The sequence below is a fragment of the Platalea leucorodia genome (assembly GCF_965183815.1).
Source record: "Platalea leucorodia genome assembly, chromosome: W".
Taxonomy (NCBI): domain Eukaryota; kingdom Metazoa; phylum Chordata; class Aves; order Pelecaniformes; family Threskiornithidae; genus Platalea; species Platalea leucorodia.
This window is the reverse complement of record NC_138859.1, coordinates 34152921-34178321: the sequence shown is the minus strand read 5'-3', so window position 1 is coordinate 34178321 and position 25401 is coordinate 34152921. Positions and strand designations below refer to the sequence as shown.

At 45.9% G+C, this 25401-nt stretch overlaps 1 protein-coding gene across 1 annotated transcript in view; it reads right to left on the bottom strand.

Annotated features, from left to right (window-relative positions):
* Positions 1-23120, bottom strand: part of LOC309601928 (uncharacterized protein) — a gene marked incomplete at both ends in the record, with an annotated part of 39580 nt that extends 16460 nt beyond the window's left edge. Inside the window, 3 exons of the mRNA XM_082335182.1 lie at positions 21603-21813; positions 22480-22597; positions 23113-23120. Of these exons, the coding sequence (XP_082191308.1) occupies positions 21603-21813; positions 22480-22597; positions 23113-23120 (337 nt within the window). The remainder of the gene's footprint in view (positions 1-21602; positions 21814-22479; positions 22598-23112) is intronic.
* Positions 23121-25401: the final 2281 nt, after the last annotated feature.

Below are 25401 nucleotides of genomic sequence, written 5' to 3'. Positions count from 1 at the left end.
AGGGTTTTTATTACCATCTGCAGGGAGTTCACCACCGTATCTGTCCGACAGGACCTCTGCTTTTTCTCCTCCGCCGTGGTGGTCAGACTCACTCCTAACACTGCACAAATTATAGCCTTTCCCTTCCCCCTCTTAACCTTAGCCTCCTTCTGCAATATTCTTATTCTGTCCACCACACTCTGCAACTGAAACCAGTGTTCCCTTGCCCAGTCTTGTCCCTGGGGTGAGGGGCGAGACTGGTGTGCCTCCAAAAGGTCATACAATTTCTCTGTCCCTTCATCCAGTGAAAGCACATAGTCACAAACATAGGCTGCCTTTTGGGCGGCCATCACTTACAAAGGGGATATCGTCCTGAGACGGTCACACTTCAGTATCCAAGTTTCCCCTATGCGCTCCCAGGAGGCCAAAACGTAAACTAATACCTAAAAATTCCTACAAAGGGGCGTGTCATCCTGAGAGGGTCCCGCCTTAAAGTCCACGTTCTCCCTATACGCTCTCAGGAGGCCAGACCGTACACTAATATGTAAGCTATGAACAAAGAAGAACCAACATTCACTCCATCCTCACGCTTCATTTGTCTCCGGCTGCTTCCCTCGTGGGAGAGCAGAACCGCAGATCGGAACTCCGCACTCGCTTCGTACTTGCTCGTATGTCTCGTTCACACACAATCACACAGCACACCACAACAAGGTAGTACGGCACTTTCGTCTCAGGGGATCCTGTCTGTGATGCCAATTAAATGTCCCGATCCAATGTCGGGGGAGGTTTCGATACGATCCCAAGGACGAGATTAAGACGCAAACGAGGTCAGATGCCGTACAACCCTTTGACTTTATTTCGGTGAACAAAGGGGTGAGGACCAGGTAGGGAGACAGGGGGAAAAGAGAGGGAGGGAAAAAGAGCAAGAGAGCGGGCAAGAGAAAAGAGAGAGAGAAAGAGCGTGCTCAGGCAGGTGAGAAGAGGGCCACATGGGGGAACTAGCTACCACCACTCCGAGTCTGGCGTTATCCCGTCAAATGTCCAGCCGGTCCAGCCTCTGTGTCCGCAGGAGCAGCTTCCCAGGAGTGTGCGGGGTAGGAGGAGAAGAAGAAGAGGAGACCCTCAAAAGGCGCACGCGGTCCTTTTATAGGGCCATGCACATGCGCAGAACGTGTCTGCGTACGTGCAGTTCGTGCTTCTGCTTTTCGCGCCCTGGTGTCTGCGCAGGCGTACGTGCAGTTCATGGTCCCGCCTTTCGCACCCTGGTCTCTGCGCAGGCGTCCTGTGGCGGTTTCGTCAGGGGCTGGATGTTGAAGCCAGAAGATGGCGGTATAACGGCAATGTCGAGACAATTCAAGCAAAGCAAAATAAGGAATTCATTCACTACTTCCCATCAGCAGGCAGGTGTTCAGCCATCTCCAGGAAAGCAGGGCTCCATGACGCATAACGGTAACTTGGGAAGACAAATGCCATCACTCCGAATGTCCTCCCCTTCCTTCTTCTTCCCCCAGCTTTTATTGCTGAGCAATGATGTCATATGATATGGGATATCCCTTTGGTCAGTTCTTGTGCACCCCCAGCCTACTCGCTGGTGGGGTAGTATGAGAAGCAGAAAAGGCCTTGATGCTGTGTAAGCAATGCTCAGCAATAATGAAAACATCCCTCTGTTATCAACATTGTTTTCAGCACAAATCCATACTAGCCCCATACTAGCTACTGTGAAGAAAATTTAATGCTATCCCAGCTGAAACCAGCACACCTGCAAAGGTGATGGAGCAGCTAATCCTGGAAACCACTTCCAGGCACATGAAAGACAAGACGGTCATCAGGAGTAGTCAGCATGGATTCACTAAGGGGAAGTCATGCTTGACCAACTTGATAACCTTCTATGATGTAATGAGTGGCTCGAGTTTATACTGGAGTTCCAGCCTGTCCAGTACAGCAGCACAGGAAAAGTAGCAATGCCCTAGCCATCTGCCAGCCCAGGTGCATGGCCATTGCTGTTATCAAAATGTTCCCAGGCACAGCAGAGTAAGATGATAAGAAGTACTGTGACGTGGTTTAATCCCGGCCAGCAACTAAGCACCACACAGCTGCTCGCTCACTCCCCCACAGTGGGATGGTGGGGGAGAATCAGAAGGGTAAAAGTGAGAAAGAAACTTGTGGGTTGAGATAAAAACAGTTCAATAGTTAAAAAGAAAATTAAAAAAATAATTGTAAGGAAAAAAAATCAACAAAGTGAGAGTAAAATAAAACACAAGAAAAACAAGCAATGCAAATGAAAACAATTGCTCACCACGAACCGACTGATGCCTACAAGCTACTATGAAGAAAATTAACTCTACCGCAGCCAAAACCAGTACACCATGTGACCCTGTTTGCAGATCAGCATCTGCTTGGGAGAGAGGGGATCCACCTCACTAAGCAGGGCAAAGGCATTTTTGCCAGTAGGATAGCTGACCTCATTAGGAGGGCTTTAAACTAAGAATGAGGGGGGAGGGAGAGAGTAACCAGCGGCCCTGCGAGGGAATGACGGACAGGGTCGATGAGCAAACAGCATTGGGGTGATGTGACAGGAAGGGATCACAAAATCAACAAAACTGGGCTTAAGCAGGGTCAACTCCAGCACTTGCATGCAAACAAGGAAGTGCCTACAAGGCACCATTATGGAGAAATCCCCAAAACCCTTTCTAGGGAGTCAACATGCTGGGGTGCCTCTCTGAAGTGCCTGTATGCTAATGCACGCAGTATGGGGAATAAGCACGAGGAGTCAGAGCTGCGTGTGCAGTTGCAGGGCTATAATCTTGTTGGGATCACTGGAATGTTGCAATGGAGGGCTACAGGCTCTTTAGGAAGGACAGGCTGGGAAGATGAGGAGTTCCCCTTTATGTGAGAAAGCAATGGAGCACATGGAGCTCTGCCTGGGGATGGATGAGGACCCAAATGAGAGTTTATGGGTTAGGATTAAAGAGAGAACAGATAAAGGTGACACTGCTAAAGGCTGCCTGACCAGGAAGAACAAGCAGATGAGGCCCTCTACAGACAGATAGGAGCAGCCTCACGTTCGCAGGTCCTGGTCCTCATGGGGGGACTTCAACCACCCCATTATCTGCTGGAGGGACAACACAGCAGGGGGGCATAAGCAATCCTGGAGGTACCTGGGTAGCATTGATGATAACTTCCTCTTCCAAGTGATAGAGACAAGGAGGAGAGGTGCTCTGCTGGACCTCCTACTGACCAACAAAGAGGGGCTCATTGGGGATGCGAAGGTCAAAGGCAGCCTTGGCTGCAGTGACCATGAGACGGTGAAGCAGCAGCAGTAGCTGCGATGTGCTGAGAGGAGTGCGAGGCTTGCGAGGTACCTGGGGGATGTCTGAGGGAGTTTCTGGGCCCCCAACAACCTTGGGCTGTGTGTGGGGAGGGACCAGGTGGCAGCAAAGATGACCAGCTGCTAGAGGACACCAAGACGCTGGGGGATTGCGGCTTTGCCAGCCAGACTGCCTGCCCCCAGGCCCCCACCACTAGTCATAATCCCTCTGCAGGGAGCTCAAGAAATGGTGACCACCCAACAAAAAGCTATGATGTCCTCTGTGTCCCCTGTGGTAGCACCCACTGGGACCAATGCAGCTACCCCCACAAAGCTCCCAAGGGAACATGCAGCCATCCAGGTCTCCGGCTGCAGGGTGTGCCTGAGGTTTCTACTGGTGTCTGAGGGCAGTAGCGAGAACGCCTGTGAGAGGTGCACCCAGGTAGAAGAACTGCTTAGCTTGGTGGGAGGAATTGGAGAGGTTGAGGAGCATCCAGGAGTCCGAGAAGGAGACTGACTGGCAGAACCATACTCTGCCCTCACTGGAACAGAAATGTCAACTCGGCATAACACATGACAAGGGGGATCCCGTACTCTCTCTCCACCAGGCAGAAGGCAGTGACCTGAGGGACAGAGGTGAATGGAAACAAAATACTCCTCGGGGCAGCGGGAGAAGCTTCTCCTTGTCTACCTTGCCTTCCCAGGTGCCCTTACAGAACAGATATGAGGCTCTGGAATTGGAAGGACAGGGACATGATGAGGTGGATGATTCATCTATGCTAGAGGAGTCACCAAGGTCAAGTAGGCCTATCCCCCACATCATGACCACTTCCATGAAGAAAAAATGGTGGGTTATTGTTATAGGTGACTCTCTTCTGAGGGGAACAGAGGGCCTGATGTGCCGAACAGATCTGCCTTCTAAGAAAGTTTGCTGCCTCCCTGGGGCTCGGGTTAAAGACATTACCTGGAAACTTCCTAGCCTGGTACGGCCCTCAGATTATTATAAAATCATGGAATTGTTTCGGTTGGAAAAGACCCTTAAGATCATCAAGTCCAACCATTAACCTATCATTGCCAAGTCCACCACTAAACCATGTCCCTAAGCACCACATCTACACGTCTTTTAAATACCTCCAGGGATGGTAACTCAACCACTTCCCTCTGCGGCCTGTCCCAATGCTTGACAACCCTTTTGGTGAAGAAATTTTTCCTAATATCCAATCTAAACCTCCCCTGGCACAACTTTAGGCCATTTCCTCTTGTCCTATCGCTTGTTACTTGGGAAAAGAGACCGACCCCCACCTCACTGCAACCTCCTTTCAGGTAGTTGTAGAGAGCAATAAGGTCTCCCCTCAGCCTCCTCTTCTCCAGGCTAAACAACCCCAGCTCCCTCAGCTGCTCCTCATAAGACTTGTGCTCCAGACCCTTCACCAACTTTGTTGCCCTTCTTTGGACACACTCCAGCACCTCGATGTCCTTGTTGTAGTGACGGGACCAAAACTGAACACAGTACTCGAGGTGCGGCCTCACCAGCGCTGAGTACAGGGGCACTATCACCTCCCTAGTCCTGCTGGCTGCACTATTCCTGATACAAGCCAGAATGCTGGGCACACAGCCAGCTCATGTTCAGGCGGCTGTCAACCAGCATCCCCAGGTCCTTTTCCGCCAGGCAGCTTTCCAGCCACTCTTCCCCAAGCCTGTAGCATTGCATGGGGTTGTTGTGACCCAAGTGCAGGACCCGGCACTTGGCCTTGTTGAACCTCATCCAATTGGCCTCAGCCTCTCCAGATCCCTCTGTAGAGCCTTCCTACCCTCCAGCAGATCAACACTCCCGCCCAACTTGGTGTCGTCTGCAAACTTACTGAGGGTGCACTCGATCCCCTCGTCCAGATCATTGATAAAGATATTAAACAGAACTGGCCCCACTACTGAGCCCTGGGGAACACCACTTGTGACCGGCCGCCAACTGGATTTAACTCCATTCACCATGACTCTTTGGGCCCAGCCATCCAGCCAGTTTTTTACCCACTGAAGAGTATGCCCGTCCAAGCCATGAGCATCCAGTTTCTCCAGGAGAATGCTGTGGGAAACAGTGTCAAAGGCTTTACTAAAGTCCAGGTAAACAACATCCACAGCCTTCCCCTCATCCACCAAGCGGGTCACCTTGTCATAGAAGGAGATCAGGTTAGTCAAGCAGGACCTGCCTTTCATAAACCCCTGCTGACTGGGCCTGATCCCCTGGGTGTCCCGTACATGCCGCGTGATGGCACTCAGGATGATCTGCTCCATACCCTTCCCCGGCACCGAGGTCAGGCTGACAGACCTGTAGTTCCCCAGATCCTCCTTCCAGCCCTTCTTGTAGAGGGGAGTCACATTTGCAAACTTCCAGTCAGCTGGGACCTGGTTAGCCAGGACTGCTGATAGATGATGGAAAGAGGCTTGATGAGCACTTCCACCAGCTCCCTCAGTACCCTTGGGTGGACCCCATCCAGCCCCACAGACTTGTGTGTGTCTAAGTGGTGTAGCAGGTCGCTAACCATTTCCCCTTGGATTATGTGGGCTTCATTCTGCTCCCCATCCCTGTCTTCCAGCTCGGGGGGCTGGGTACCTGGAGAACAACTGGTCTGACTATTAAAGACTGAGGCAAAGAAGGCATTAAGTACCTCATCCTTTTCCTCATCCTTTCTCACTATGTCTCCCCCCACATGCAATAAAGGATGGAGATTCTCCTTAGTCGCCCTCCTTTTGTTGCTAGTGTATTTGTAGAAACATTTTTTTTATTGTCTTTTAGTGCAGTAGCCAGATCAAGCTCTAGTTGGGCTTTGGCTCTTCAAATTTTCTCCCTGCATAACCTCACAACATCCTTGTAGTCCTCCTGAGTCGCCTGCCCCTTCTTCCAAAGGTCATAAACTCTCCTTTTTATCCTGAGTTCCAGCCAAAGCTCTCTGTTCAGCCAGGCCGGTCTTCTTCCCAGCTGGCTCGTCTTTCAGCACATGGGGATGGCCTGCTCCTGTGCCTTTAAGATTTCCTTCTTGAAGAACGTCCAGCCTTCCTGGACTCCTTTGCCCTTCAGGGCTGCCTCCCAAGGGACTCTGTCAACCAGGCTCCTGAACAGGCCAAAGTGTGCCCTCCAAAAGTCCAAGGTAGCAGTTCTGTAACTTCCCCTGGTGCAGCTTGAGGCCATTTCCTCTAGTCCTATCGCTTGTTACTAGGGAGAAGAGACTGACCCCCACCTTGCTACAACCTCCTTTCAGGTAGTTGTAGAGAGCAATAAGGTCTCCCCTCAGCCTCCTCTTCTCCAGACTAAACAACCCCAGCTCCCTCAGCTGCTCCTCATAAGACTTGTGCTCCAGACCCTTCACCAACTTTGTTGCCCTTCTTTGGACACACTCCAGCACCTCGATGTCCTTGTTGTAGTGACGGGACCAAAACTGAACACAGTACTCAAGGTGCAGCCTCACCAGTGCCGAGTACAGGGGCACTATCACCTCCCTGGTCCTGCTGGCCACACTATTTCTGATATAAGCCAGGATGCCATTGGCCCTCTTGGCCACCTGAGCACACTGCTGGCTCATGTTCAGGCAGCTGTCAACCAACACCCCCAGGTCCTTTTCTGCTGGGGAGCTCTCCAGCCACTCTTCCCCAAGCCTGTAGCATTGCATGGGGTTGTTGTGACCCAAGTGCAGGACCCAGCACTTAGCTTTGCTGAATCTCATACAGTTGGCCCCGGCCCAACGATCCAGCCTGTCCAGGTCCCTCTGCAGGGCCTTCCTACCCTTCAGCAGATTGACACTTCCACCCAACTTGGTGTCATCTACAAACTTACTGAGGGTGCACTCAATCCCCTCATCCAGATCATCAATGAAGATATTGAACAGAACCGGCCCCAGTACTGAGCCCTGGGGAACACCACTCGTGACCGGCCACCAACTGGATTTGACTCCATTCACCACCGCTCTCTGGGCTCGGCCGTCCAGCCAGTTTTTAACCCAGCGGAGAGTGCACTTATCCAAGCCCTGAACAGCCAGCTTCTCCAGGAGAATGCTGTGGGAGACTGTGTCAAAGGCCTTACTAAAGTCCAAGTAGACAATATCCACAGCCTTCCCCTCGTCCGCTAAGCGGGTCACCTTGTCATAAAAGGAGACCAGGTTAGTGAAGCAGGACCTCCCTTTCATAAACCCATGCTGGCTGGGCCTGATCCCCTGGTTGTCCTGCACATGCCACGTAATGGCACTCAAGATAATCTGCTCCATGACCTTTCCTGGCACCGAGGTCAGGCTGACAGGCCTGTAGTTCCCCGGATCCTCCTTCTGACCCTTCTTGTAGAGGGGAGTCACATTAGCTAACTTCCAGTCAGCTGGGACCTCCCCGGTTGACCAGGACTGCTGACAAATGATGGAGAGTGGCTTGGCAAGCTCCTCTGCCAGCTCCCTCAGTACCCTTGGGTGGATCCTGTCTGGCCCCATAGACTTGTGAGCATTCAGGCGGAGGAGCAGGTCGGTGACTGCCACCTCTTCGACAACTGGGGCTTCATTCTGCATCCTATCTCCATCTCCCAGCTCAGGGGCCTGAAAACCCTGAGGATGACCAGTCTGACTATTAAAGACTGAGGCAAAGAAGGCATTAAGTACCTCAGCCTTATCCTCATCCTTCGTGGCAATGTTTCCCTCCGCATCCAATAAACGAGGGATATTCTCCTTAGCCACCCTCCTTTTGTCGCTGATATATTTGTAAAAACATTTTTTGTTTTCTTTAACGGCGGTGGCCAGTTTAAGTTCTAGCTGGGCCTTTGCCTTTCTAATCTTCTCCCTGCATAACCTCACAACATCCTTGTAGTCCTCCTGAGTCGCCTGCCCCTTCTTCCAAAGGTGGTAAGCTCTCCTTTTTATCCTGAGTTCCAGCCAAAACTCTCTGTTCAGCCAGGCCGGTCTTCTCCCCCGCCTGCTCGACTTTCAGCACATGGGGACGGCCTGCTCCTGTGCCTTTAAGACTTCCTTCTTGAAGAACGTCCAGCCTTCCTGGACTCCTTTGCCCTTCAGGACTGCCTCCCAAGGGACTCTGTCAACCAGACTCCTAAACAGTCCAAAGTCTGCCCTTCTAAAGTTCAGGGTAGCGGTTTTGCTGACTCCTTTCCTTACTTCTCCAATAATCGAAAACTCTATCATTTCATGGTCAATGAGCCCAAGACAGCCTCCGACCATCACGTCACCCACCAGGCCTTCTCTGTTCGTAAACAGCAGGTCCAGCGGGGCACCTCCCCTGGTTGGCTCGCTTACCAGCTGTGTCAGGAAGTTATCTTCCACACACTGCAGGAACCTCCTAGACTGCTTCCTCTCTGCCGTGTTGTATTTCCAGCAGATATCTGGTAAGTTGAAGTCTCCCACGAGAACAAGGGCTAGAGATTGTGAGACTTCAGCCAACTGCTTGTAGAATACTTCGTCTGTTTCTTCATCTTGGTTGGGTGGTCTTGAACAGACTCCCACCAGGATATCTGCCTTATTAGCCTTCCCCCTGATTCTTACCCATACACACTCAACCCTATCCTCACCATCATTAAGCTCTAGACAATCAAAACAGTCCCTGACATACAGGGCTACCCCACCGCCTCTCCTTCCTTGCCTATCCCTTCTGAAGAGTTTATAGCCATCCATTGCAGCACTCCAGTCATGGGAGTCATCCCACCATGTTTCTGTGATGGCAACCATGTCATAGTTTCCCTGCGGCACAATGGCTTCCAGCCCCTCCTGTTTGTTGCCCATGCTGTGTGCATTGGTGTAGATGCACTTCAGTTGGGCTATTGATCCTGCCACCTTTTTTGGGGGAGAAGCCCTAATTCCTACGTGACCGTTCTCAGGCGCTTCTGTGGTTTCTAACACATCAATAACCCTTGTGTCTTTGCTGCCGCACAGATCTCCACCCCCCCTACCTCCACTGAGATGGCAGACAGAAGGACCTCGCTAGCACATTGTCCCTCAAGCATTGGCCTGCTACCCCCAGGCTTATCTCTTGCAAGCCTGGTTCTGTCCCTTTCCCCCTTCAAATCTTCTAGAACTTAAGCGGAAAAAGAAAGTGTATGGACATTGGAAGCAAGAACAGACGACACGGGAGGACTACAGAGATGCTGTTCGCCATTGTAGGGAGAAAATTCGTGCAGCAAAAGCTCAAATAAAGTTCAAGCTGGCCAGCACTGTGAAGGACAACAAAAAGGGCTTTTTAAAATATGTTAACAGCAAAAGGAGGGTCAGAGATAACACTGGTCCTTTACTTGATGAGGTTGGTCACCTCACAAATAGGGATGAAGATAAAGCAGAGACATTTAATGCCTTGTTCGCCTCTGTCTTTAACACCGATGATGGGCCCTGGGACCCCCGGAGCCCTGTATTGGAAGACCGTGACTGGGAGGATGAAAAACTCCTATCTGACTCTGAACTTGTTTGAGACTTGCTGCTCCAGCTGGATGCACATAAGTCTATGGGGCCCAATGGGATTCATTCCAGGTTACTGAAAGAGCTGGCCGATGTTATCGCGGGAGCTCTCTCTGTTATTTTTCAATGGTCTTGGGAGTCTGGAGAGGTCCCAGTCGACTGGAAGCTGGCAAATGTTGTCCCAATTTTCAAGAAGGGTAAGAAGGAAGCCCCTGGTAATTACAGGCCTGTCAGTCTCACTTCAGTGCCTGGTAAAATTAGGGAGAAGGTTATTCTGGGAGTTATTGAAAAACACCTGAAAGACAATGCAGTCATTGGTCATAGCCAGCATGGGTTCACGAGGGGAAAGTCCTGCTTAACTAACTTAATTTCCTTTTATGACAAGGTCACCCATCTAGTTGACCAAGGGAAGCCAGTAGATGTGTTTTGGTTTTTTTTTTATTTTAGCAAAGCTTTTGATAGTGTCTCTCACAGTATCCTTCTGGATAAAATGTCCAGCACACAGCTAGACAAGTCCATAATACGATGGATGAACAATTGGCTGATGGGTTGGGCTCAAAGAGTTTTAGTAAATGGGGCTACATCAGGCTGGTGGCCAGTCACCATGGGGTACCCCAGGACTCGATTTTAGGGCCAGTGCTCTTTAATGTTTTTGTAAATGATCTGGATGCAGGAATGGAATGTACATTAATTAAGTTTGCTGATGATACTAAACTAGGAGGAGCTGTGGACTCCCTCGAGGGTAGAGAGGCCTTACAGAGAGATCTGGATAGACTAGAGAGCTGGGCAATCACCAACCATATGAAATTTAACAAGAGCAAGTGCCGGATTCTGCACCTGGGATGGGGTAATCCTGGTTATACATACAAATTGGGGGAGGAGAGGCTGGAGAGCAGCCCCATGGAAAGAGATCTGGGGGTTTGGGCTGATGGCAAGTTGAATATGAGTCAACCGTGTGCCCTGGCAGCCAAAAGGGCCAACCGTGTCCTGGGGTGCATCAAGCACAGCATAGCTAGCCAGTCAAGGGAGGTGATTGTCCCACTCTGCACTGCACTGGTGCAGCCCCACCTCAAGTACTGTGTGCAGTTTTGGGCGCCTCAATATAAGAAGGACATCAAACTATTAGAGTGTGTCCAGAGGAGGGAGACCAAGATGGTCAAAGGTCTCGAGGGCAAGACTTAGGAGGAGCGGCTGAGGTCACTTGGTTTGTTCAGCTTGGAGAAGAGAAAGCTGAGGGGTGATCTCATCGCAGTCTACAACTTTCCTCAAAGAGGGCAGTGGAGGGGGAGGTGCTGATCTCCTCTCTCTGGTGACCAGCGATAGGGCACGAGGAAATGGAATGAGGCTGCGTCAGGGGAGGTTCAGATTGGACCTTAGGAAAAGGTTCTTCACTGAGAGGGTGGTCAGTTACTGGAACAGGCTCCCCAGGGAAGTGGTTACAGCACGAAGCCTGTCAGAGTTCAAGGAGCATCTGGACAATGCTCTTAGTCATATGGTTTAGTTTTAGGTAGTCCTGCGAGGAGCAAGGAGTTGGACTCTATGATCCTTATGGGTCCCTTCCAACTCGAGATATTCTATGATTCTAGCCTGCAGTGAAGCTGCTGTATGCTGTATTTAGCCTGTAAATAAAGAAGCTTTTGTTTCCACTACTGTTACTCCCTGCATCTTTCTAAGTAATGTCTTCCCTCCATCAACAGTGAAATTTAACATGTATATATGTGGCAGCCAACTATTTACTTTAAAATATCTGATTTCAGAGATAAAGCAGTCATGATAGAAGTTTAATATGCTGAATCTCTTTGTAAAAACTTATTTATGAAGGCACACTTGTTCTTACGTTGTCCCGAAAGCAGGGTTGTTTGCCCAGTGTGCAGACGCCAATTAACACACAGAGCAGAGGTATTTTATTTCATGTCTGCGCAGAGACGGGTGCTAGGTGGTAAATCCACAAAGCTAGCACACCTTCGTACAAAACTACAGCATATTTATCTTACTACATGATTAGTATAATCCCGCCTAATTTTACACTTATTGGTTAGTGATTAACATTTTGTACACTATTTGTTTACTATATTAAAATTAGCCTCGCTTACTATGCAAATTAGTACACATGCTCCTTTCAGGTGTGGGGGGGCAAGTCTTTTCAGTCCTTAATTGAGTTGGTGGTCGCGATCTCCCCTCTCCACATTTACCTTTCACCCAGTTACTGCAGTTTTATCAGACTTCATGTTTTTCTGGCTACCATCCAGTCTTTGGTGCCAAGATGTTCCCTTTTATCAGTCCGGTAGCTCTTCTTCAAGGGTATAGCTGTTAGTTTTCCATGGTTTGTTAATTAAACAAATACTCTTATATCTTTTAACTCTCTCCTAAATTCCTTTCCCAGAGCACAGGTGGTTCATAGCTTTGCTCAGTGGAAAATTTTCACTTTCTGCAGGATATCATTTTCCCCCCTTTGAGACTATGAGACCCTATCATGAGTCTCATATGTCTCACTCTTTCTTTTCATCCACATAATTTCTTGTGACTTGTCTTACTATCATACTCCTAATGCATCCAAGTAAAATACAAGCAATTATGACTACAATTATGACAATGATTAAATTTTGCAATAAGCTCTGCAACCATCCAGTAAGAGAGAATCCAAGTCCATGTAGTATTTTGTTTAACCATCCCACTTCCATTGAGGCCCTCAGGTCACGACTTGACTTTGCCACTTGTTTTATTTTGTCCAATTGACCCTCTAGATTTTCAGTAATGTTTGGGATGTGAACATAGCAGTCTCTATTATTTAAATCTAAATATCCGCAAACTCCATGTTCATGTAGTAACATTAAGTCTAACGCTAATCTATTTTGTAAAGCTATTTTAGATGTAGCTTGTAACTGGATATTCAAATCTTGTAGCCCTCTTCTTGTCGCATTAGCTAATATTTCTATTTATCCTGTTAAATTATATAGCCACATGTGATTTTGAAATGATGTAATTTGAGGACTAAAAATGGCCTCTAATATCCATCCTACTGTTGTTCCTGTAGAGGGGTGTCTCCATGGGTCTGTTTCATCTCATTTCAATTTTCCCCAGAATTGGGACTCTAACGGTCTCTTTCTCCATAAGGGGCACAAGGTTAGCATACCTAAAGTATAGAATCATAGAATCATAGAATCGTTTAGGTTGGAAAAGACCTTTAAGATCATCAAGTCCAACTGTTAACCTATCACTGCCAAGTCCACCACTAAACCACGTCCCTGAGCACCACGTCTACACGTCTTTTAAATACCTCCAGGGATGGTAACTCAACCACTTCCCTCTGCGGCCTGTCCCAATGCTTGACAACCCTTTTGGTGAAGAAATTTTTCCTAATACCCAATCTAAACCTCCCCTGGCGCAACTTGGGGCCGTTTCCTCTTGTCCTATCCCTTGTTACTAGGGAAAAGAGACTGACCCCCACTTCGCTATGACCTCCTTTCAGGTAGTTGTAGAGAGCAATAAGGTCTCCCCTCAGCCTCCTCTTCTCCAAACTAAACAACCCCAGTTCCCTCAGCCGCTCCTCATAAGACTTGTTCTCTAGACCCTTCACCAACTTTGTTGCCCTTCTTTGGACATGCTCCAGCATATGTTGATGCACCTTTCCTTTTAAGGGCAATTGATTAGTCCAGGTTCCATCACTACTAACCCAAACAGTATGACCCATGGAAGGCATTGTCGTTTTGTTACAATTAACAGAACTATTTCGAATCATGGTACCAGTCCAGGTATCATTTATATGAGTGGTATAATTTCTACAAAGACACTAATCGTAAAGCTCTGGCAACTGGACCCAATCATTGGCCTTCATAATCAGTCGTGGAACAATTAAAAACTCGTATACAGTTCCATCTAGGATATTGGGGTTCTCTATTATTGATGTTCTTTGACCTTTTTTCTCCAGTCCATTCAATACACCAGGATGCACCTTGCATGTAATGCCACTCGCCTTCCTCGGGGTCGATCCATACTTAAGGTAAATCCATTCCCTGTGGGAATCTATTACATCCCTCTCCCGGTCTTGGGTGGTTTCCCTTTTTATGAAGGTCTGAAACTTTTAGACAAGTAATATTTTGTCCTTGACCTATTGCCAGAGCATCACAACCAAGGCCTCTCGAGCTGTTGCCAATTAAGGTTTCAAATGTTCGATTTAAATCTATAGTTAGGATTCCCCATTCCAGGGGATTTGCAGCAGATTTTGGTAGTGGAAGACATGCAGTCAAGCTGCTGATATTGTGGATTCTCCCGAATGACTGGATGAGTTGTAAGACTAAATTTCCTTTACAGACAGCAAATACTGAATATATGACTATAACATTTACAACTTTCATTTTAGTAAAGTTAAACTAACAACGCTAAAAAAAAGGAGGGGGTCATAACTATGAGCACTCAATTTCTACATAGGTCAGTCCTATTTTCCAGGCGCAGTTGGTGTGAAAGTCTATTTATCTTGATGAGGCCTCGGTGCTCTTTTCACTCATGTATAATGAATCCAGGAATTAATTCCCTCTACCTTGACCACAGTAGAAGTTTTCAACAGCACGGTATAAGGTCCTTTCCACTTCTCTTTCAATGGTTTGTCTTTCCAGGTTTGTACATAGACTGTGTCTCCTGGCTGGAATGGGTGAAATGGTGCATCCAAGGGAAGAGAAGTCTTTTGATTTAGACACATGTGTAGTGAAGACAAAGTCTGCGAAAGAGAAATCAAATATTTAATTGCAGCCTGTCCTCTTATATGCATTTGGTCTCCCTTGACGCTTAGAAGGTTTGTGGGATATGCTTTCCCATATACGATCTCAAAGGGGCTTACCCCTTCCCTAACCCTAGGGGTTATTTGAATTCATAGAAGAGCTAAAGGTAAGGCTTCTGTCCACTTAAGGTGTGCTTCCTGGCAAAGTTTAGAAATTTGTCTTTTAAGAGTCTGATTCATTCTTTCTACTTTTCCACTAGATTGGGGCCTCCAGGGAGTGTGTAGTTCCCATTTGATCTGCAAAAACTTGGAAAGTTCCTGCACTATTTCTGCAATAAAACGAGGCCCATTGTTAGAGGAGATACCCTCTGGAATACCAAATCTAGGTATAATGTCTTTTAACAGAATCCTAGTTACTTCTCTAGCTTCATTGGTACGACAAGGGAAAGCCTCTGGCCAACCAGAGAAAGTGTCTACTAATACCAATAAATATTTATATAGGTTGCATCTAGGTAATTCTGAAAAATCTATTTGCCAGTATTCCCCAGGAGTTATTCCTTGCTTTACAAGTCTGCCCATAATCTTTTCAATTTTTGGATTATTAGCACAACAAACAGTACATTTCTTCACTACAGTGTCTGCTATATTCTGCATTTTAGGCCCCAAAATGTTTCTTTTAGCAGTTAATACCAGGGCATCTGCTCCTGGATGCATCTCTTGGTGTATCCTTTTAAGCAGAATTTCCATCATTTTCTTATATGATTATATATAGAGAAAAATAAATAACCCCTCCTCAGTGCTATACCCCACTCCAGCTCCACAGTGACCAACCTGAAAACAAGGTAGCCACAAGCTTTTTTTATAATCAACAGCAGTAAAAAGTTGGAAAAGTTACTTTCAAAATATGAATGTAGAGGACTGTACAGATTTAATCCACAAAACAGAACTATGGAAAAAAAAATAATTCCATTATTCAGAGACTGCTGAGTGTATCTTACTTTAGGGAAATGTACTTTTGCTTATTTTCAGTAACTGTCCATGCCTCTATGCTTGAAAATTAACAGCAAGTTAACAGGACTTTTGCCTGTACTTGTGGCACTGTCTGTTCAGAAGTAGGCCATTAAATATTGATGGAGATAATTGTTCCTGCACTTGAACAGCAGAAGGATAGAACTGAAAGTAGTTTAACTGGTATTTGTGCTTATGCTTGGTAAACAGAGGTAGGTCTGAAAGCACTGAACATCCAGTATTACCTTCTACACAGCTCACATTCCAAAGCATCACTGGTCACAAAGCCAGTTTGATAAACATTCTAGCAAAGGTTAAATCAAACCATTTCAGTAGTAATGTATGCAATGGCAGTACATAATAAAATACATTTAATTGTCCTTTGATAATTATATTTTCTTTTTTGAAGACTCATCAGTCATTTCTCATTATTCCAATTTTAAATGTCACATTTTGTCTGTGCCTACTTTTCAAATTATGCTTAGCTTGAACAGTGAGATTTTCAAAGCCAGCTATGCACTAGAGGACAGATATAGCTTTTCATTTGTTGTATTGAAAGCCAAGATAGACAAAGCCACTGCATCAAAATGCCTCCTGAAAGAATTAAAGCCTAGGGGCAAGGAGGATATTTTAAATACCTTAGTCACTTAACTATACAAAAGAAAGGCCTTTGTGATTTAGAGAGTAGTTAGAGTGGTTGTAAGATAAGGGGGCTCCAGGATAATCCCATCTCAGACAACTCAGCCTTGGGAGAACAAATGCATGGAAGACAGGAGGTCACAAAAGAATGACCACAGCCTTGAAGGACACCATTTACGTGATCCTAGGACTGAGTTTGCGCAGAAGCAAAGGTCAATCAGCGAACACAGTGAAGAAGACTACGAGCCTTCATCTGAGGACCCCCAAAGACCACCTGAAGACCACCACGGGAGACGACTGCGCATGTGGATCGGACATTTGCATATGTTAATAAGTTCCAGGAAACCTCATTTTTATGTAAATGATTTCTCGGAAATCCTGTGAATATGTAGAATTTTATAGTATATAATCTCTGAAAGTCCACCGAATCAGTGGAGCACTTATGGTGGAGAATCCCCAGTGCTGCCCAGCTCTGCAATAAAGGATACCTGCTTAATAGTAACTTCGTTGCTATTGAGTTTCATTTCAGGGACTCTGAATACTCCGTTTCTCCCTTGGGGAGATTCGGACTGTGAGGAGAAGCATCCGTAAATTTTTGTATCAGTATGTTTTTCATTAATTGTAGTTTTTAACCTTTGTTCTTGAATCAGAAAGTCTGTGGATTGCTCTATATGATATACATCATCCAGGAGGAAATAGTTTGCTCACAAACAAGACAATTTATCATGCAATTGGTTGATCAGATAAGGAGGACTTTTTGTCCTACAATCTAAGTTATATAGCCCCCAACATTTTACTTAGAGTTATTCTCTAAATAAACCCAATATGAGCTCTTTGCCAACATGATGTGGGTAAGACACATCAAGGTGAAAAGACTGACAGTTCAACTCAAGAAGGCCATTTAAGTGAAGTGTACAATACATTCTTGAGGGAAGACTGTCCTCATAGGATGTCACTCAAAGTGTATTAAAGAAATGAAGACAATGGATCTGTTTGCTGCAAGTGTCTGTATGCCTGACATTCTGAGTGGCTTGTCCTTTTATATTGGTGAGTGATGCATAAAAAATATTCCATTCATTAATATGAATTGCCCCTGGCTTGACAAGGGACTTCTAAAAATTGTGTGCATCTCTCTGCAGGAATGACACTTATCTGAATGTGAACAAAGTGACCGAAAATTATATAAAATTAACGCACTGTGGCTGTTAATGAAGGGTCTCCTGCACTGGCTCTGAATATGATGCCCATATATCAAAGACCTCTCACATTGTCTGCCACTTGATCTGGACATAGGAAATACAGAATTCCAGGGAGATGAGAGCTGAAACTGAAGCTCCAAAAACCTTCCTTGTGCAAATGATTAGGGGCAGCTGTTTCACATCACATTTCGGAGCACTTGAACTCTGCAATCTGCCATATTTTTACAGATCTGCATGTGCAGAAGGTAAAAAAAAGGCATTCTCTGGCTAGACAGCAGATGTGGGAATAAAGAAATGTCTCCATTAAGAGAAAAAATAAAGAGAAAAAACAAATTGGTAGGCAAGAGAAAGAAATGAAAGGTAGACTATCAGAATAAGCAGAAGAAATCAGTTTGTTTTCCCAAAATAAAAGGGGTTAATTCTTCAGGGATTTACCACAAACATTACAACAACAACAAATTTACTTTTAAAAAACATCTTTGCAATTTTAAATCTGTCCAATGCTTCAAAGTTTTACCCCAAGTCTAGAAACTCAACTGCCACTTCCAGGTTTCCCTGGATCATTTAATAAAATAGCATGCTCAGCTTTATTTCAGGATGAAAGCTCCTTCAGTTCAGACCAGCAATGTATAAACCCTAGGTTACATAAGTGAAATGATATGAAAAAGCCAAGCCTAACATTTCACAAACTCTCCTGGTGTTCTTAATTTTCCTAGCTCCAGGTCTAAACTATAATATGACCATAATATGATGAAAATTTGCACAGAAAAGTCTCATCTATAAATTGATGAAAGCTTTTTGTTCTACAGTTTTGCTTAAATAGCTGTTTAAAGCCTGATATTATAGCATAAAAAACCCCTATAGAATATTTTCCCATTGACTTCGGTAAAACCAGGATCAGTGCATTCAGTGCCAACTTCTTAAAGAAGCTAAAGGACAAGTGATAGCAGTACAGATTTTTTAAAAAAATGTATTGAAGGATACATCGATACAGTCAATGACAGAATATAGCAGTCTGATGTAAAAAGGTCTGAAATATAGTAAGGAAAATATACACACACATATACATACATACAAATCAAGTCATATGAAAGATATAAAGAAAAGTTTGCCACCCCTACTGTCCACCAGCAGAAAGCTTTATTAAGCAAATAAAATATATTTGGGTTCTTTCTCTTAACTTTTTATGACTCAAAGGTATTTTAGTAGAAGTGTTTCTCTGATCATTGTGCGATTCAAAGAAACCATTATGTCACAATCAGACTGTCCTAGGCATCCTAAGCAACGAACATATCAGCAAGCAGGGGCTCCTGACTCCCTGGCAAGCAAACTATTGGGGAAAAGGTGAGTCTTCCATAAAGGGGGCAAATCAGTTCCATTAAAAGAGTTGCAGTGTGCCCTGAAAGAGAGTTCATTTTAATGAGCTTCTCATTTGCAGAAAAGTCTCACTGGGAATTAATACTTGAAGGGTTTCTCTTCACTGCTACAACAGTGTGGATCTTTGTTTTCCCCTTCAGAATGACAGATTATATTAGTTTGTATTGGAGTTCTAGCATGTCCAGTATAGCAACACTCAACAGTGGCATAACATCGTTCAGGCTGCAGTAGTCCACTGCTAGCCTCTGCCCTCCGTCAGACTTTCGCACTGGCCATATGAGACTTTTAAAGGGTGATTAAGTCTTGCTGATTGCTTCTTGGCTCTCCAGATGCCGAATCAGCTCATGGATGGGAACCAGGGAGTCTTGGTCTTCCTACTCTTTTGTTAGAAATAAATTTCTTTACATTCTTGAGTTTCCTTTTAAGTAGATCTGGGCTGATGATTATCCTCTTTCTATATCCTTTGCTCTTTTCCATATTTTTAAAAGGATTTATCTCTCCAGAATTCTAAAAATTTCTCCAGAGATCAGTTCTTTTTACTTTTAAATCCTTCCAATACAAGATAAGAAATAATTTGAAACAACAAACTGACGTGTGGAAACAGACTCCACAACCTGTAAGGTTGTAAAGTAGGTATGTTTATTCAGCGCTGGGCAGCACGGGGGGTCATCCCGCCAAAGTCGTGCGCGCCCACGTGGTAGCTCGTCCTGGATTTATACAACAAAGTGTTACATATACATAAGGTTTCCCAATACGCCTATACATATGCATGACCTGTCCCCGCTTCGTATTAAAATTAGCCCCAGGGAGTCGTTTCCATAAACTCCTTCCAACTGCGCTTGCGCAGTGCCTCCTGGTGGTGGCCGCGGGGGTCGTGGGGATGAAGGCTGATGACTCCTCTTCGTCACCGCTATTAACCCCTTGTTCTTGTGCAGACTCAGTTGCTCCTTGGGTTTCAGCTGGTTCTTGAGATAAGTTTCTGTTCTTATCAGGGACTGTCCTTTGTTGTGAGATTACAAGGCTCCTCACTTTAATCATCTTGCACAATAGTTAGATAAGCATAGTTACGCTCTAAAAGCCCCTTTTCAGTCCCCCCTTTTCTACAAGGTTAGTAAATTCTTTTACTACACCCTATTCTAATATAACGTTCCTCTATCTAACGTCTTCTCAAAATATTTGTTAGATTCAAGTTTTCGTCGAAGTTGGTTCTTCTTCCATTCGCTATAGGAATCCCCCGTACTCTGGAAACACCACAGGGCACGCCGGATTGCTATACAAAGGAATTTTGCGTCAATTGTATATAAAGATTTTCTTGCCAAATAGCTACACTGATTAAATACATAGGACTTAAAAGCAAAAAGGTCTTAGTCCCTATTCTGCCTTCGCAATTTAAGTTTCAAAGGTCCCTGGGCTTCAGAAGTCCAGACTTTCCTTGGTGCTTTCTTTACTCTAGAGTGGTGGATCCAGGGCATCTGTTCCTTGATCTTGATTGCAGTGAAGGAGGTAAGGAGTACCTGGAAAGGTCCTTCCCACTGTGGCTCCAGGGTTCTTTCTGCAAGAGACCTCATATAGACATAATCTCCAGGTTGGATGTTATGTACGGGTCCATCTAAACCTCTACTTCGAGTCCCGACCACATGTTTCTCAATTTTGTTGAGTTGTTTGCTTAATGTAAGAGGTTATAATTTCATCCCCAGCCTGTGTGGACATCCCTTTTTGTATTCCATATGGTTGTCCACATAAGATTTCAAAAGGGCTCAGTCCTTCTTTTGCTCTTGGCCTAGTTCGTACGCGCAAGAGAGCCAAAGGGAGAGATTGAGGCCAGGACAAGTTAGTCTCCTGTCCCAATTTCACAATCTGCTGTTTGATTAAGTGGTTCATTTTTTCTACTTGGCCACTCGACTGAGGGCGATATGGGGTGTGAAGTTGCCAATCTATACCCAAATGGCAGCTAATTTGTTGTACTACCTTTGAGATAAAATGTGCTCCCCTGTCAGAGGATATGGTTGCTGGAACCCCAAAACGTGGTATTATATCTCTTGCATTAATATTCTAGTTACCTCCTGAGCCTTGGCTGTCCTAGTAGGGAATGCTTCTGGCCAACCTGAAAAGGTGTCAGTTAGTACCAATAAATATCGATGTCCCCCCTTTTCTTGGGAGTTCTGTAAAATCAATCTGCCACTGTTGCCCAGGCCCATTGCCTTTCCCAATTTGGCCCATTTCGGGTCTGGGGGTATTTTTGGGATTAGTCTGGAGGCAAAGATCTCACTGTTGCGTCACCTGTCTCACAGTGGTATATAGATTTCTGGCCACAATTTCTCTAATTAAATGTTTATATAGAGCTTCTGTTCCCCAATGCCTTTTCCTATGTTCTTCTCTTACCAGGTGCCATGTTAGACAAGAGGGAATGATTAGTTTCCCTTGTGGGGTGGAAGCCCACCCTTCTTTGTTATACTACCCTTCTAGATCTGTGATAAGCTTCTGATCTTCCGTGGCATATTCTGGCTTACCTTCTAGAGAAATTCGCCCATCCGGGACCAAAGCCCCTTCTATTTTTGCCTTTGCTTTGGCTACCTGTTTTGCCTCTCTGTCCGCCAGCTCATTTCCTCTTTCCAATTCTGAGCTCACCTTCTGGTGTGCCTTAATGTGCATAATCGCCACTTTTTCAGGGAGTTGGACTGCCTCCAGCAGTTTCAATATCTCCTCTGCATGCTTAATATTTTTGCCCTGAGAATTCAATAGTCCTCTCTCCTTCCAGATTGCTCCATGCGCGTGTACGACCCCGAAGGCGTATTTCGAGTCTGTATAGATATTCACAGTTTTGCCTTGGGCCAATTCCAAAGTGTGGGTCAGAGCAATTATTTCTGCCTTCTGTGCAGAGGTATTCATGGGTAGAGGTCCTGACTCTATTACTTCTTGACTGGTGGTAATGGCATATCCCGCATGTCTCTTACCACTTAAGACATAGCTACTTCCATCCGTGAACCAGTTTTCCCCGTTTTCCATAGGACTGTCTCTCAAGTCCGGACGGCTTGCATATGTTGCTTCGATAGTCTCCAGACAGTCATGGTGCACTGGTTCTCCTGTGTTTCCACTGAGGAAAGAGGCTGGGTTGACAATGTTAGTAACTATGATCTCCACATCATCTTGTTCTACCAGTATAGCCTGATATCTCAAGAATCTTTGTGGAGAAAGCCAGCGTCCACCCTTTGCTTCCAATACTGCTGATATTGTATGGGACACCAATACAGTCATTTTCTGGCCCAGGGTGAATTTTCGGGCTTCCTGTATGTTTAGTACTACGGCCGCAACCGCTCGCAAGCATCCAAGCCAACCCTTTGCAGTTGCATCCAATTGTTTGGAAAAATAGGCGACTGCTTGTCGATATGGGCCCAGATCTTGTGCTAATGTTCCTAGGGCAATCCCCTGCTTCTCGTGGGAGAAAAGAAGAAACGGCTTACTCACATCTGGGAATCCTAAGGCTGGCGCTGACATTAAGGCCTTTTTTAACAGTTCAAAGGCCTGTGTGGTCTCTCTGTTCCATTGAAGGTGTTTCTGTTCAGTGGTTGCTAGTGCGTATAATGGTTTAACGAGTAGTCCATAATTATAGATCCACAGTCGGCACCACCCAGTCATCCCCAGAAAGGTCCGTAATTCTTTCACTGTTTGCGGTCTCTGAGTTTGGCATATTGCCTCTTTGCGGGCTTGTCCCAAAGTCCTTTGTCCAGCACTGACTTCATAGCCCAGATAAATCACCTGGCGCTGTATTGCTTGGGCCTTCTTCTTAGATACCCGGTACCCTTGGAGCCCCAAGAAATTTAGTAGACTCACCGTCCAGGCCATACAATCGTCCTCTGTTTTAGTGGCAATCAGGATATCATCCACATATTGTAACAGTTTTCCTTCCTCAGACGGGGCTTCCCAAGATTCCAAGTCTTTTGCAAGTTGACTGCCAAAAATAGTAGGGCTGTTCATAAATCCTTGTGGCAACACCGTCCAAGTGAGCTGAGTCTTATGTCCACTTCTAGGATTTTCCCATACAACTAGTTGTTGTATCCCTACCTCTGACCCAGGATCCAGCGGTGTGCTGCGGCGCATTACATCCCTCAGTCGATCCAGGAATTCAGATGGGGACTCGGAAGGACCTTGTTTAATTGTATATAATGCTGACCAATTTATGGTTTTGGGGATGGCCCTCTCCATCCCCTTCAAAATCCACTCCTGATACGCCTGCAATCTTTCCATATGCACAGTTCTGTTCGCATCCCACTTTGGATCTTGGAGAGGGAAATACTCCTTTACATCCCCTCCTGTAGTCTTATAATGATCTTCAGCCAAATTTCCTGCCATTTTTAAAATCAGTTGTTTCTCTGTCTCAGTCATGAATTCTAATAATAATTGTATATCATTCCAATCGGGGTTGTGTTGTTTTACAATAAACTGAAAATGTTTAGTTACACTTACCGGATCATTCCTGTAATCCTTTGCAACCCTTTTCCATGCTTCTAAATCGGTAGTGGAAAAAGGTACCTTAATTAGTATCGTCCCGCCATCAGGCCCTACCGCCTCTCGAAGAAGTGCTTGTAAAGCTGTTAGGGTAGATTTCTTTCTGGTACGGGAGGATACAGGACTATCTGAGGGAGTGGAGGTCCCGTCCGAGTTCGCATTCTGCTCCTGTGATCGAGGGGGAGGCTTAAGCAAATCAGTTAGATCTTGTTCTGGTGCTTGATGGACTTTATTCATTCTTGTACACCTTTGTCCAATACTACACGCTGAGCAACACCGTCTCAGTTTACCTTTAAGTTCTTTGTTATTTTCCCGCTCAAGGGCGAGTACCATAGGGTCCTGTGGCGACACCATTCCACAGTCCCTTTGCCACTCCGGATGGTCTCGGAGGGTGAAAAACATATCTGCATATGATACTTCATCCCACTTTCCTTCTCTCCTTAAAAACAACATTAATTGTAGGAGAGGGTAATATAATCAATTGACCCATTAAGTGGCCACTTAGCCCCATCTTCCAATTTATAGCTCGGCCACCATTGATTGCAATATTTAATGAGAGTTTTCTTGCTCTCTGTACCTCCGGTTCCAACAATGTTCTTCCAATGAGCCAATATACAACCCAGGGGACTCTTCTTTAAAATGCCGCCCTGAGTGTTACCCATTTCTCTAACTTTTCTACCTGTCTTTTATATTACTTCTTGTTAACCCTAGTTCTTTGTTTCAGCTTCTACGCAAGTCTTTTCTTGCAGATCTCTATAGTTTTCTCCCAGTCTCCCTCCCACACGTCCCAAATTTCTGGGATTAGATGTTTCTTTCCACACACAAACTTCACTATTTCAGATTTTTGATGGGCTCTTTCCCAATCATAAAACCGTGGGGTTTGGGGAAGGCACTTGAGGCACCCTGCCTTCCGCCTGCTAGATAAGCAATACCACCTTTTCCCGCAAGATTTACATTTTAGCAGTACCCAAGTCGGATGCCAATTGCCATGCAGTCTAGTGGTAAGTCCACACGCAAAGCAAGGAATTACCCCTGCTTGCCTGCCGATGTGGGGATTTGAGAAAGCGTCCGGAATAGGCCGTTCCCAATCCAGAGCCACTTTCTGTCCCACGGGAGTTAAATATGCCCCCTTCAAGTAAAAGCGTTCGTTTCCCCGTCTTATCCAATTTCCTCCCTCGTTTAAATATTCCCAAGGTTCAAGCCCAAACCACCGAAGGAGTGACTCTCTTCGTTCTGCCACTTTGATGATTAGCCAGTTCCCTGATACTTAGGAGAATGGCTAAGCACCGTGGCAGCTCAATTTACACACCAAAAGATTTACAAATTTTTGGCTAAGCACCACGGCAGCCCTATTTACAAACCAAAATATTTACAAATTTTATAAACGTTCCAGGCGCTTTGTCAGTCTCTGGCTGTGCTCCTTGCGGAGTCATGGAACCGCAAATCAGGACTCCCACTCACTTCACAGCGATGCTGTGTCTCAAACACACATACACCCAAATTTTCAACATACAATACATACAATACGTACAATACATACATATAATATATGCAATATCCGGGTAAATGAAACAGGTAATTATCGCTCCAGTTGATATCCCTTCAGCAGCTGCAAAGATTTAAATAATTCTTGTGAGAGGTCCGCTTACCCTTCTCCTGCTTCTTATACAGTCATTAGCAGGTCCGTCCTGGCTCCCGACACCGGGATGCAGCGGTGACCTCAGATTTGCTCGATCTACCCCCCAAGATCGCTAGCGGCCGCTCTATCGGTCAGCAAACCTCTTTGGCCGCTCTATCGGCCAGGGTACCCTCCTCCCCTACGGGGACTATGCTGTACGCCAGACGTCTCTGTGCGGTTTATCAGCAGCCCCAGCCAAGCGTACGATTTACTGGCCCTTCTTGTTAAACATACCGTTTAATCCGCGGCTTCAGGAGGTTGTTGTCTGCTCCCACGGTGAGCGGCTGGCAGCGGAGGCTCCTCCGAGGAAGGTGCTCGGGGCGCGCCTAGGAGCGTCCGCTCCGCAGTCGGTCCCGCGGTGGAGCAGAGACTCTCCTGGCTGGCTCGCCAAACTGACGTGCGGAAACAGACTCCACAACCTGTAAGGTTGTAAAGTAGGTATGTTTATTCAGCGCTGGGCAGCACGGGGGGGTCATCCCGCCAAAGTCGTGCGCGCCCACGTGGTAGCTCGTCCTGGATTTATACAACAAAGTGTTACATATACATAAGGTTTCCCAATACGCCTATAC